Genomic DNA, 14,937 nt, shown 5'->3' with positions numbered 1-14,937 from the left:
TCGATATTTAGTAAAAAATCAGCAACGTCAGGAGAAACAGGCTTAGAAGTAGCAATATTGTAAAGATTTTTTGTATCTAAATTAGGATCAAATGGATTGTAATTTTTTTCTAAAATTTCAACAAAATCGGCAATTTGTTTACCATAGATTGGGATTCTATTAGGTTGTATTTCTGCCGTTATATCTTGTAAGTACCTTAACCCACAAATATCCAAAACATGTGAAATTAAAGCAGCTCTTATACTGTGACTTTTCGACCAGCGTTGACGTGCTGCGATAGAATTAGTAAAATGAGCAATTCCACTTAGTCGTTTAGCTGCATCAGCATTTATCGTTTGCTTCAGAGTAATATCTATTTGTATTCTTGAGAATGGCTTATCGGATTTTTTTACTCCAAAAAATCCATTATTAAAATCATTTTCTTGTCCTGGATGTGTTTCAGTGACATTAATTAAATTATTTAAATATTTTACGGAATATCGAGCGTAGTTAGGTTGATTTACAATGAAAAATAAGTAGGCTATTTTCGAAATCGCGGTCTTAAACATTGGGAAGTCACCCATACGTATGCTTCTCGATAAGTTTAAGTAGCAACTAATTAACAGGATATAGCCTACATAACATAAAAACTTTCTAAAAATTTTCTAAAACTTTTCTTGAAAAGCTTTAATCCTTTCAAAAAGGTTTCTAAAAAAATTTTCTACAAGGAGAAATGTCTGCGTTTAGAAACTTGCAAGAGATTTTAAGAAAGGTTTTTAAAAGATTTTTTTAAAACCATATCACTATATTTTTCGAAAGGTTTCTAGGAAACATTTTTAAAATTTATTCAGAAAAAACAAATTAGATTCCCCCTAGCCAGGGTCACTGACCAATCCTTCTCACGAATGCCCGGGAAAGTCTGACATGGTGGCGCACGTCCCACATTCCACCCCCTTTTAACAACATTCAACCCCGAATGTTATATTGCCATCCAACATCAAAACTCTCTTTAAACTCTTTACTCTGACAGTTTAAGTTTTTTTTCGTGGCGTTGTAAGACTGTGGAATATATTACGAAACAGACCCTCCATCCCGGCTGAGCCCCATGTGTGGGATTCGTGAAAAAAATTGGACCGCTAGACTGACTAGGACCATCGGAATCGAACCTCGGATTTTTTGCTTTCCGGGCTTTTTTAACTGCTTTTTAACCAATTGAAGTATCCAGGGCTAACGATAAATACTTCTTACAAATGCCTCAAATGTTTGGCATGGAGGCGCTCGTCCCACAGAAGGTTTTTGGAAGATTTTCTGAAACCTTATCGTCATGTTTTGTTAAGGCCGGCGATACAAGTAAAATAAAAAAATTGCCATTTTTGACCATAGAATCGTTAAAAAAAAGAGTCAAAAATCAGACTCTTTTTGTCTGAATCGTGCCAATTTACGATTTTTTGACTTTTTAGTTTTTCCTTAGTTCAACTAGAAGATACATGTTATATTAACACGCTCCGACCCTTTTTTTAAATTTTAGAGTGCTGTAACTGATGTTAAAAATCACGATGATTGATGCGTCTCGCCGCGAGGGCCTTAGGAGTTTAGTTATTACAGCGGCCATTTTGAAAAAAAATATCAGATTCTTATAATTTAATATGTAATGAATAAACATGCTGAGTTTTGAGACGATTCATTTATTCCTTTTATTTTAAATAAGCCTCTGAAAAACGGTCAAAATTTAGGCGATTACATGTAGCGCCGACCTTAACAATTTCTCAGCCATAAAATTTTATTTGATCGAGAATGTAATAAATAGTTTATTCGGTTTCTTTGATTTAAACATTTAATAATTATTGTCGGATAAATAATCATGATAACATCCTTTTTATATTTTTTTAACGGGATATTCTATTTTTAACAGAAAGAAGATGTGTTAACTAATTTTAGTTTATTTGGTTTAGAAAAATTCGGAGATCCGGATGAATCCGGTCATTACGGTGATATATAAAGCTTGAGTTAAAACTTTACACTATGTACATACTTTCGAACAGATAAAAAAATGTGAAAATATTAGAAATTTTGGATACACCAGGTTTTTTTTTTAAGTATACAGTCTTGTAAGCATATACATTTATATCTTAACAAAATATGAAAAATTACAACTTAAAATAGAAAAACAGTATAAATTACATTGCTTGTATTGCAAATGCATTTATATTTGGCTCTCTCTTTTCACTTAAAATTAACTTATGATGAATGTGAATAAGTAATTTAATCATAATCTATTTTATTCGCTCCAACTTGATTAAATAATCTTTCTTTAATCATTTGTGTCATTAAACCATGTATAGTTTCAATTGTAGTTTTAGAGCTATCACGTGCTGCTTGTGTAAGTTTTGTTGCTGAATTATCACCTCTAATCGTTCTTTTTACGGTCACTTCAGCTTCTTCTAATTTATTAGATAAATCCAATATTTGTCCAGTAGTATAATCTGTATTTGTTAATAGACTGGAAGAACTAAGAACGCTCACCCAATATTTATTCTATAAAGAATCTAACAATTTTCTATCTAATGATGATATAAAATATGATATTTCTAAAGAATAATATTGAAAACAATGTACACCAAAATCTTCGATTTTTTCTAAAGGTATTGTTTGTTATTCTGATTTCTCCTTATTAGGATTTAAATAATCCTATAAATTAAGAAAAGTTATTTTAAGATAAGTATATATATGTGGGGTGCGAGAATGTGAGTGAGAACTCTGAAGCATGAGTGGGCTAGAGGGTATCGGGTATAATCAGGCCGAAGATAAACAATGTAAAATAAATAGTTGAATATCGATAGCGAGAGCGTCGCACAAAGAAGTTGATTAAAGAAAAGAAACAAGAGGCAGTCATCGTTTAGTAGCCGAGCAAAGAAGGCGTTTTATCATCTCTGTATTTTTACTCCTTTATATTAAATATATTGCATATCCGTGAAGAGAGGTTTTTCTTTCTACAATCAACCTATTAATAACACCGCGGAGTTCTTTCCTTTTTACTCGTTAGATATCCTTTAGGAAGACTAACAGGAGAAGGGGAATCCCACATATATATATATATTAGGGTGGGTAAAAAAAATCAATTATTTTTTTTTACAAGTGCTACGGAAAAATGGGTTTTCTAGACACCTTAAAAAAATTCTCACCAAATATGAGCTCTTAATTTTAATAGGAAAATCCTCCGCATCGCAGATTTTTATTTTTATTACAGTCCAATAGAATGAAATTCATACCTCATCATTAATTGATTGTACAGAAAAATGTTCGAGAAGAATTTTGTAGGAAATTTAATGCTTTACAAAAAAAATATCTTATATTTTTTCCGTAAACCTCACTATTTGAATGATATTGAAGATTTAAATTTGATGATTTTTAGACAAATTTCATTTTTGTTTATGAATTTTATAACTCGACAATAAATGACTATTATAAGATGCGCAATAAAAATTTTTGTAGAAAATTAACTGTTCTATAAAAATGGTGTTTTATGTTTTGGCGATAAAATTAAGCGTTCAAAAGATATTCAGAGACAAAAATCAGTAAACATGAAAGTTTGATGATATATTTATATATATATATATATATATATATGGCATTCCACGTTAAATCAGTCACTTTTGACCCCGACCACTTTCGATTTGGCTGAAAGTTTTCTATCCTATGCTATCCTATGAAAAACAATTTTCAGAATTATTTCAAATTTTTTAACCAAACCAAAAAAAAATTTTTACAATATTATATACTTAAGGGTTCATTCTGGTTTATAATTTTGAAAAAATTAATTTTTTTTTTTTGCATTTTTCGAAAGTAGACATATGTAGAATTATCATACAAAAATTTTAGAACGATCCGAACAGTCTAAGTATATTATTTTGCGACCCAAACACAGAGATATTACAGAGAGAGGAGACAAACCATAAACGGTTGTTTAAGTGGAAATGTCTCTGCATATTATTCAGAATGGTGTAGGAAAACAAAACTAGTATTCAGTTTTTTTCGCTATATTCTTTTTTTTGGAAAGGAAAACTCTATGCAGAGACTAAAAGGAAAGTTTAGGATGGCCATAGAATCGTCGCCTTGTTTTTGTGATGCGTCTACTTGGTATTGGTGTGCATGGTATAAATATGTTTTGCAACCTTATGGACCTCGGAAAAGGTTTAAGTATCTCTGCATATTATGGAATCGTTAACTCTATACTAATCGCGGTCAATGCTGTTTTTAATGTAGTGTCGCATAAAGCCGTCACCGAAGAGCAACTCGAAAACAAGAAACGAGGAGAACCAGAGGATATTCTGTCTGTTTCTGGCGACGGCTCTTGGGCCAAAAGAGGATTCTCTTCGTTGATTGGAATAGTTTCTCTAATTTTAAAATATAGTGGAAAAATTGTCGACGTTTCTATAAGGTCAACTTACTGTAAGGGATGTGAGATGTGGAAAAAAAAAGTGAAAGAAATAAACTATCTTGCCTGGTACGAACAGCATAAAACGCATTGTACGATAAACCATGAAGGTAGTGCCGGGAAGATGGAGGTTGATGGTATCGTGGAGATGTTTCTTCGATCACTCAAGAAGTTCTCCGTAAAATATGGTTTTTATATCAGCGATGGCGACACGAAAACTTTTCAAATGTTGCTAAATGTTTTTCCCTACGGCGAAGATTTTGTTATAAAAAAATTATAGTGTGTTTTACATGTTGATAAACGAGTTTTCAACCGTGCTAATGAAGCACGAAAAGCACTGATTCAAAAGAGAAAAGCCTTGAAACAAGCGGAAGCCAAGAAACCTTCTGCAAAAAAAGGACCGAAGAAAGTTGTAAAAAAGAAAAAAGTTATTAAAAAAAGTGTTCCAGTGATTAAAACTCAACGATTGACTATAAAGTTGATGAAGGAATTGTCAACTAACTATGGGTTAGCTGTTCAAAGAAATAAAAATTCAATTGAGAACATGAGAAAGGAAATTTGGGCGGGGTACTATCACAAAATTTCTACTGATGATGACCCGCAACATACATACTGTTCTAGCAACTGGTGTAAGTATCGTAAAGCTGAGGCAGCTAAAACCCTTGATACTTATAAACATCCTCCTCCTCTCGCTAAAGATGTCCAAGAAGTATTAAAGCCAGTGTACGAAGACCTGACAAAACCAGAATTGCTTGAAAGATGTTTAGGTGGCAACACTTAAAATAATAATGAGTGCTTCAAGAAATGCGTTTGGGCTATGGTGCCTAAACATCTATTTAATGGTAAAAAAATTGTGGAAATAGCTTGTCAATTGGCAGCTTGTATATTTAACGAAGGTTTTGATCCAATACTAAAAATAATGCACGTTTTGGAGATAAAACTTGGCCCTATCGCAGTCAATTACGCTAGTCACCGCGACAACACGCGTGTGCGTTCAGCCAATCGTTTGAGCGGAGAATCTTTAAAAGAGGCCAGGACACAACGAAAAAAGGTTAGAGTTGAAGAAAATGAGTATTTTGAAGAAGCAGAAGGCATACTGTATGGTGCCGGCATCGCAGAATAAGGTAGAATCAGACTTTTTAAAAATTTGTTAAAAGAAACTTTAAACGCGTTTTTCTCGAAACAATGTTTTTTCGGTTGGCGGGCATGATATCTCCGAAACTACTCAACCGATCCTTCTGAAATTTTAACCACATACTCTACACATGAATGGCTATCTCGCATGCTACAACCAAGTCAAAATATTAATTTTTACTATTTTTTTTTTTACAAAAAACTGCGAAAAAAATCAACGATTTTTTTTTCGAAAAATGGCTGTCATTTTGTTTTGCTTTCATAAAAATTGATAGTTTTAGCATACCCGATAGCCATTGTCATACTAAATTTAAAACCGTTTAATTTTTTTGTTTTAGACCACCCGTTCTCAAATTTCGATGCCCGCCAACAGCATACCTTTTTTTGACGGGTTCACGTTTGTCAGCCATTTTGGATGTCAAAAAACGTTAAAAACAATAAAAAAAAATTTTTTTTCTTGTACTTCTAGAGTGTATTTATCATACCCAACAACTTTCATATGTATATGTATTCTACAAAGCCTAAAAAAAAATCGTGAAAATAGCCTTTTTTTCGGCGTAGAAACCAGAATGAGCCCTTAATTTATAGTATCAAAATACGAAGTTGAAAAAAAAAATTCAACCTTTCGTTTTTTGCTGTAAGAATATGATTGAATTATTACGTCATTTTTATGTCAGAACATATGACTTAATATTGAGGTCATAAATAAAGTCACTTTTCACTTTAAAAATTTGAAGATGATTTTATGGCATGCGTATGACATCATTTTAAGGTCTTGTGTTCTATGGGTTCCGTCATGTGTACGAAAAAATTTGAAGATGACTTTATGACGTACGTATGACATCATATGAAGGTCTTGTGTTCACTGGGTACTATAAAACTCGGACTTTGTTCTGGGACAAAACTGTTGAAGGAGCTTTAATTGATGTTTCGTCTCATTATCCTGCTGAAATATCCATCCTGGTGGAACGTTTTGACGTGCATAAGGCAGAATTACATATCTTATATGATATCTCTATATTTAATAGAGTCCATTGTGTCTTCAATTTTAAAGATTGGGCCAACGCCTTTCCAAGAAAATGCATCCCATAGCATAATACTACTTTTTCACCGTGTTTTACAGTAGGTATTTGATATCTTGAATCATATCTAGTACCTTTTGGTGGTCGAACATATCTCCTAATTCCAATCTGTACTTCTTATTTTTCTAACTGATAAGTGGTTTTTTAACAACAATAGTGGGACCGAAAAGTCCCACTTCTGTCAACCTTCGTTACACAGTACTTTGACTAATGTCAGCCAAATTATCTTCGCGTAACTCGCGTGCATTGATTGCAGCAATCTTTGTTACGTCTGAGATAAACCTTTCTTTTAATTACTCTATCAACACGATTAGATGTTTTTTTTGGTCGCCCAGGATTGCATTTAGCTTCTAAAGTACCTGTTGTCTTAAATTTAATAATAGTATTGTTAACAGTCGAATTTCCGATAGCAAAAATTGTTCATATTTCACGGAAGACTTTTCCTTCATTGTGTAATTTAATCAATAATTTACAAATGTATAAAGAGACGTGCATTTCAGCATTTTGACTAAGTGTTACTGATCGTACAATACAGAAAAGACAACGAACTCAATGTTTACATAGATTTGTGACTGATAACGTAAACATAGCTAAGTAAATTACATTCTACCTTGATTAATAATACCTTTGTAGAACATGACCGGATATTTATAAAAAACCAGAAATTGTCATATTTGTAACAAATAATTGTTAATAGGTATAAACAATATTTACATGACATATTTCGATGGCCTAATAAAACGCTTTACAATGATATATTTGAGTTTTCATTCTGCATTTTGTAAACCACACTAGATGATTAAATTATGTTTGGTCGGATAATTTTGCATGCAACTGTATAAGATGTATTAGAATCATAATTCTATATAACTTTTGATACGCACTTTTGGACAGGTTCTAAATGCTCCTAAGCAAACTTTACCCGCAGAAATAGTTTGCACAGGATCAATTACAATAGCGACAAATGGATCTTGATAATTTTGATTCATAAGTTGTGTAGCCACATCAATACCAGATAACCAACATCCAAAACCTGGATGACTATGATACCAGCCAATAACGTTCTCTAATCTGTCAACCTAAATGGATATTTTATTACATTAAACAAAATACTATGACATTATGCAAGAAACAAAATGATCTTTTTTTCCATTTTACCCGTTTTATATAATCCATATATACAGCCATATATTCATATGCTTGAGCTTGCGCATTAACCCTTGTTTCTGTCCCTTCAACAGGTAATGCAAAACACATTGTTTAACACATTGTTTATCTCATTGTTTAAATGTGTATTATGTCCATGTAATTCTCAATGGCGCGTGAAGGGGGTATTATTTCTGCTCTGTCGCGCAGCTACCTCGGCTTCCCTTGGCTTCTTTCAGTTTTCCGATACACCGATACGTAAATTTTGCTGTGTGCGAGGTGTGCTGGGCTCGAGAGAACGGGTAGAAATGTTCGCAATCCGGCTTCACTGACAGCGATCCCATTCGTACGATAATTTGAGGTCCTGTACGATCCAAAATTCATGGTGTACGATCCATTTGGAATTTCGAAAACCTAATGACCTTGTTTTTTTTTTTTTTAGTCAACAAATTTTGGAAAGGTGCACCCCCACCCCAACCGCCACTCCTACCACCACCCTTACCGCCACCCTTACCACCACCCATAATATCGGTGGTTAAGTGACGTGTTTCACGTTCCGAATCTTCGCACTAATCTATTATTGGTCGCAAAGATAACAGACAAAGGTTTTGAGGTTATGTTCGATAAAGATGTCGTTTCGGTAATCGACCGTGACGGTACTGTGAGGTTGCAGGTGAATCGAATCGGCGATTTATACTACGTACGCGAACAGGAACAGGCTGAATGCAACGCAATAGCAGAACGAAGCGACTGCACAGGACAAATAAACACACTGGAGACATGGCACCGCCGCTTAGATCACCTCAACGTACAAGATCTTAAGAGGGCCGAAAGATACAAAGCGATACGGGGCATGTATTCGAGGCAAAATGACTAGAGCAGTCTTTTCAGCAAAACCGAAGGGTGATCGCGAGCTGTTGGAGGTTATTCACTCGGACATATGTGGACCAATGCAAGTGGAATCTAACAGTCGAGCCAGGTATTACATCACGTTCCTCGACGAATATTCCAGGTGGTGCGAGTTACGTTTTCTGAAAAACAAAAGCGATGCCTTTGAAGCATTTAGGGAATATAAGGCCTCGGTGGAGAACATAATGGATAGAAAAATAAAGTTCCTGCAATCAGACAACGGGAGAGAATTCGTGAATTCAGAGTTCAATCAGTACTTGAAGAGGAATGGAATTCAGCGGCGTCTCTCCGTGGCGTACAACCCAGAGCAGAACGGTATCGCCGAACGGAAAAATAGGACTCTTGTCGAGATGGCGAGGTGCCTCCTCATACAATCCGGACTGCCGGCGTCTTTTTGGGCCGAAGCGGTCTCGACCGTTAACTATATTCGAAATAGGTGCCCGACAAAAAGTTTTGACGGTCGGACACCGCACGAGTTGTGGATCGGAACAACGCCTGACGTAAGTTATTTCCACGAATTCGGAGCTAACGTGCTTTATCTCGATAGATCGCCCGGAAAGGGGAAGCTGGAACCTCGAGCCAAAAAGGGAATTTTCCTGGGATACGCAGTAGATGCCAAAGGGTACAGAGTATAGCGTCCCGAAGAAAGAAGCGTCATAATAACAAGAGATATCGAGACTCAGGGTACTCGCGAGGCGACGTCAGAGTCCGCTAGCATGGATTTCGCCCCGGAAGAGGAATCGGACTTGCATCTGGAGCGTGCTGGGGTCCCGGATTCCAGCTATGTCGAAATCCAGTTGGGTCCTGCGTCGGTGGAGACCGAGGGGGGCGGCGTCGACGAGGAATGCGCGGTTGAGGACGACGTCGGTGAGGAAGGCGCAGTTGAGGACGATGCTGACGAGGACAGCGTGGTCGAGGTGGCGGCAACACCGAGACGAGATCCCGGAAGGCCGATCATATTAAGGACCGGCAGAAGGGGAAGACCTCGGAAAATGTTCCATGTGCGACTAGAGGAAGCCGGACAAAGCGGATGCTGAGCATGCATCGTTGGCCGAAGTACCCATGAGGGCGGCTATTTCAGGTCCAGATGCCGAGAAGTGGTTTCGCGCTATGGCGAGCGAGATCAGGTCTATTCTGAGAAATGACACATGGGAACTGGTCAAACGTCCTGCGGGTCGACAGGTCATCGGATCTCGCATGGTACTACGGAACAAGTACGATCCTGATGGTACGCTGATTAGGAGAAAAGCAAGGGTCGTAACCAGAGGATTCGCTCAGAAGCCAGGCATTCATTTTAACCAGACTTTCGCACCAGTCGCACGTTTGAGCTCTATACGCTTGTTGGTGGCTCTGGCGGCGAACGAGGGGATGGAAATGCGGTCTGCGTACTTGAACGGGGCATTAGAAGAGAAAATCTACATGGAGGTGCCGAGTTCGTTGTCCAAGGCGCTCGAGCTAACCGGCGAAACAGAGACCGAGAGGAGCGACATTGGAATAAAGGCAAGAAGCATGCTGAAGCCTTTGCAAACCGGGGACAAGGTTTGTAGATTGAAAAAGGCGTTATATGGATTACGCCAGGCCGTGAGAAGTTGGCATTAAAGACTGGATGACGTCCTGAGAAGATTTGGAGCGAGACCCACCGAGTCGGACTCGTGCATATACAGACTCGAGCAAGGGGAAGAGTCATTGTCAAGGATCTTGGGGAACCGGAGTACTGTTTGGGCATAGAGTTCCAGCGAACGGCCAGCGGAATAAGCATGCGTCAGGAGGGGTACGTGCTCGAGATCCTGGAGCGTTTCGGAATGGGCGAGTCGAAGCCCGTTGGCACTCCACTGGACATAAACACCAAGTTAACGGAGCTGGAACGACCCCAGAACGGGGAGAAGAAGAGCCTCCCATATCGGGAGTTGATAGGGTCCCTGATGTATTTGGCTGTAGCAACAAGACCGGACATCGCACATGCTGTCAGCGTTTTGAGCCAGTTCAACAACAAGTTCGGACAACGCCACTAGGTGGCGGCAAAGCGCGTTCTTAGGTACTTGAAGGGAACGGCTTACTTGGGTCTACATTTCAGTCCATCGAGAAGGCCATTGACAGGTTACGTGGATGCAGATTGGGCTGGATGTACAATAGACCGGCGATCCTATACGGGACACTCGTTCATCCCTAGCAGAGGGGCCATTACTTAGGACTCGAAGAAGCAGAGGACCGTTGCCTTATCATCAACTGAGGCTGAGTACGTGGGACTGGCCGAGGCTGTTAAGTTAACTCGAAACACGAGTGTCCGAACACATCGACACGAGTCGCTTTCATAGTGTGCAACTCCGGCGTGCCCGCCAACTTCGGTTACACTCAACTTCTTTCGACATCCCAAACACACGGACATGGAAAACTTTCATTGTGTGCAATCCCAGTGGCACAGGGAGAGGGTAAGATTTACCCACGATCTGACAGCACTGAGGCAAAGCCTGCTGGGCCAGTACAAAGGGACCAGCGATCCCATTCGTACGATAATTATCGTACGCGTACGATAATTTGAGTTCCTGTACGATCCAAAATTCGTGGTGTACGACTCATTTCGAATTTCGAAAACTTGATGACCTTTTTTTTTTTTAGTCAACAAATTTTGATGACTATGAAATGACTAAAAAAAAAAGGTCATCAACTTTGAAAAAGTTGGAACTTGGACACTTTTTCCACATTTTGAAAATTTTGTCCGAGAAATTGTTGGATTTTTCTCGGATTTCAAATTTTCCCGGGGCGTACGATAATTTTCTGCCGCGTACGATAATTTTACGCCCCTGTGTCGATCAGACGAACTAAAGTCTCTGGGATCACTGTTCACTGACTATACCAGTGATTCCATTCGTACGATAATTATCATACACGTCACATAATTTCAACCATTGTACGATCGTAAATTCAACTTGAACGATAATTTACGATAATTAGATATGTAAATATAATTTTCGATGTTTCTCGATCTTGTTTTTGTTTCGATTGCAGCGCAGAGCTCGCTCACTCAGCTATTTATGCACTGTTGCATCCAAAAGTTTAAAGTTCGAAAATTTATATCTACTACTCGGTATGCAGTATTAGGATAGTTATAACATACATAGTCGCATAGCGGCATCAGAGCAGCATCGCAGCATCACACAGAATCATAGCAAATAGCATTAGCATAGTCGAAAAAAGGATCAAAAAAATCGAAAAAATCAAATTGAAAAAAACGACAAGACAAGATCGCAACAATACACTTTTTTTTGCACTTTTGCATAAAAAAAAACAGATCCTGTAATCTGCATATAATTTATTTGAACAAAAATATCATATTTCTTCTATTTATATTTGATCTAAATATAAAGAACAGTTCGAATACGAATAAACTAAATTATATAAACAATATCTATTTGTATTTCGAATATTTGAATTAACATTTACTTTCTATAATTTATGATGTATTAATGAATAACAAATGTAATTCTTCTACAGAAAGAATTTGAATGAAAGCATTTTGATTATAGTTTATTGTTTTTACATTTCAAGTATTTTTACAAACTGTTGTGTATACAGTGATATTATGTCCAACTGCATTTGGGCACACTTAACTGCAATATAATGTGACGTTCCGCCACGATTCGTCTACCCAAATTTTTCGCAGTAATATAGATCCAATTGCGCGAGACATCATTCCAGTTGTTCACATGAATAACAGTAGAAATAATTATAAGTAGTACGTATAAGAGATTAATTATTACTTGCATTGCTCCATATTCACTCTCTATATTAAAATGAACTATTGGAAGGATTGTCCCTTGCAAGGCACATACCATGATCATAAATTATCTCCTGAAAAACCTATTTCCTAGAACAAAGAATACCATTCTTCCTCCAGTGTCGCACGTGCCCTCTTGTCTCCAAAGCCACGTATAAAATCCGACACTGCACTAAGATTTTCCGTTGCACCAACATCCATTGCCCCAGGAATATTTCCTTTTTAATAGACCTCATTTTTTAACCAGCGCGGAAAAGTAACAAACGAATAAACAAATATCGAGGAAAAGAATTGAATATGAGACTCATCATGTGTAGGACTAAAAGATTTCAATAGTTACCAACGCTCTCCAACTCCTTTACATGGACCTATTGGCTATCTCATAAATTGAACTGATGCATAGACGTAAAGGCACAACCATATAAATAAAAACCTCTCCGAAGATTTCCTTCGCATTCATAGTATCGAGCACCCCCGCCTATATTACAACACATGAAACCTAACGTTAAAATGACAACTACAACGCAGGAAAGCAACCCATACCGAAATCCTGGAGAATAACCATACCTCCTTGCAATAAAATATTATAAACGCGTGCACTTTTTCTCACCAGTCACTTGTAGTTTTTTTCGTCACTTACAATTTTCACCAGTGACTTATAGTTTTTCAGCAACTTATAGTTTTCACTCTTCACTTATATTTTTACCAGTCACTTATAGTTCAATTGCTACTTATAATTATTTAGTAAACCTCACATTCGCCACTAGCGTTCCAGCTCTCTTTATTCGTTGTTTTAACATTATTCAATTCTATTAATTAGTCAACGATAAATAACTCGTCTTTTGAGTTATTGTGTTATTCAACTGTTTAAACTGGTTCACTGTTTAAAACGGAAAAATGAACTATCCTGGTCCCGGTTAAACTCGGTGAAACAGATTGACCTTAAACAGGCATTACTTATACTACTTACTTAAACTCGTCCTCTAGGACGTAACAAAATTGGTGTCAGAAGTGGGATCCGAGTTCGTTCTTTCGTTTGAATAGTGATAAGAAATGGCAACGGGCACTCGCGGTGAAATTAATTTGTTCGGAGAAAAAGTCGGACTCATGATGGATGAAATTAATAAAAAAGAAAAGAAAATTAATGAAGAAAGAAATGCTGAGTAATTAGAAAAGGAACGGGCAGCGGAATTAATTAAACAAAGGAACGAAGAAGTAAAAAGGTTAAGCCCATACAAAGTTTTAAAACCGACCCTCGGATGGCCCATCACCGGGCGAAGGATGACAACTAACGGCCAGTCATTGGAATCTTCTAATGGCCTATGGACGGCTGAATATACAAATGATAACCTCGGCCCATTAATGGTAGTTGATCATCGGCTGATTTATGGGCCCAGCAATGGGCTACGTATTATTCAAATTATCGGCCCATTAATAGTAGTTGCAGTAAACTGCAAATCATAACAAATAATAATAATAATAATAATAATAATAATAATAATAATAATAATAATAATAATAATAATAACAATAATAATAATTATAATAATAATAAATTATAAATAATCAAAGAAGCAGTAGCACTCGAACTAAGCAAACCAACAACCCAAAACACAACGAACATTCACCCCACAGAACAAGATCAGCAGCACCAAGACTCAGAACGTGAAATAAACGACGAAACAAAACCAACAACAAACAGGAACACCCAACAACACAACACTAAACAAGAGACACGAGAAAGACAGATACAAGTAAACACAAATCAAAATGATACAATAGAGATCCAAAGAGCACTACAAACCAACATAATAATCTGGAAAAACAGTGAACCTGCTAAAAGAAATAGAATACTAAAACTAATATAAAAAAAAAGACACAACACATGTAATAAACCCCATAAACAACGCATTAGCACAACACCTAAATGAACATACGACAATACAAGACATACACATGATAATATATGCAGCAGCTATCACAACAACACAACAGAATAAACAAAAAATACCAGAAGAGACACCAAACAACCAACAAAAAACCATAATTAAACATAAAAAACCGAAATGGCAAATCCGACTAGAAAAAAAAATACACACCGTGAAAAAAGACATAAGTAGACTAACACAAGCAATGAAAGGTAATACGTCAAAAAACTTAAACAAAATACATCAACATACTCATGGACATAAATAATTTCAATTACACAGTTAACCAACAGCTGAACACACTGAAACAAAAACTTGCTGTATATGCTGCAAGACTTAAAAGATACAACGAATCATATAAGACGAAAATCAAAAACAGAACATTCTTAAATAGTGAAAGAACATTCTACTGAAAACTAAACACAGAACAAGAAATAGGACCTATACAACCAACTAAAAAAGAAATAACAACTTTCTGGACACAGATATGGTCAAATACAACAAAACACAACACACATGCAACATGGATAACAGACGAGAAGCAGAAAT

The 14,937-nt window shown here is 36.7% G+C and overlaps 1 protein-coding gene and 1 pseudogene across 2 annotated transcripts; one reads left to right on the top strand and one right to left on the bottom strand.

The window, feature by feature from the left end:
- Positions 1 to 1,755: 1,755 nt before the first annotated feature.
- On the bottom strand, positions 1,756 to 7,887 carry LOC149031356 (COP9 signalosome complex subunit 5 pseudogene; annotated as a pseudogene). Its single transcript, XR_016177839.1, has 3 exons — positions 7,789 to 7,887; positions 7,515 to 7,709; positions 1,756 to 2,667 (listed from the first exon to the last, which is right to left on the bottom strand). The product of XR_016177839.1 is annotated as a COP9 signalosome complex subunit 5 pseudogene (transcript).
- Positions 7,888 to 10,487: 2,600 nt separating this feature from the next.
- Positions 10,488 to 10,874, top strand: LOC149031355 (uncharacterized). The gene is made up of 2 exons (XM_089176263.1): positions 10,488 to 10,678; positions 10,760 to 10,874. The coding sequence occupies exons 1-2, from the start codon at positions 10,488 to 10,490 to the stop codon at positions 10,872 to 10,874; spliced, it is 306 nt and encodes a 101-aa protein (XP_089032389.1).
- Positions 10,875 to 14,937: the final 4,063 nt, after the last annotated feature.

The sequence above is a fragment of the Polistes dominula genome, unplaced genomic scaffold, assembly GCF_049000335.1.
Source record: "Polistes dominula isolate Pdom_NZ unplaced genomic scaffold, Pdom_raw_medaka contig_281, whole genome shotgun sequence".
NCBI lineage: Eukaryota > Metazoa > Arthropoda > Insecta > Hymenoptera > Vespidae > Polistes > Polistes dominula.
The sequence above is the reverse complement of the archived record's forward strand: the minus strand, read 5'-3'. Positions and strand labels throughout refer to the sequence as shown.

Coding starts and splice junctions, on each gene's coding strand:
- LOC149031355 (XM_089176263.1), top strand. CDS start 10,488: ATGGGCGAGTCGAAGCCCGTTGGCACTCCACTGGACATAAACACCAAG. Junction 10,679..10,759: donor TTGAGCCAGTTCAACAACAA/GTTCGGACAACG, acceptor TCTACATTTCAG/TCCATCGAGAAGGCCATTGA.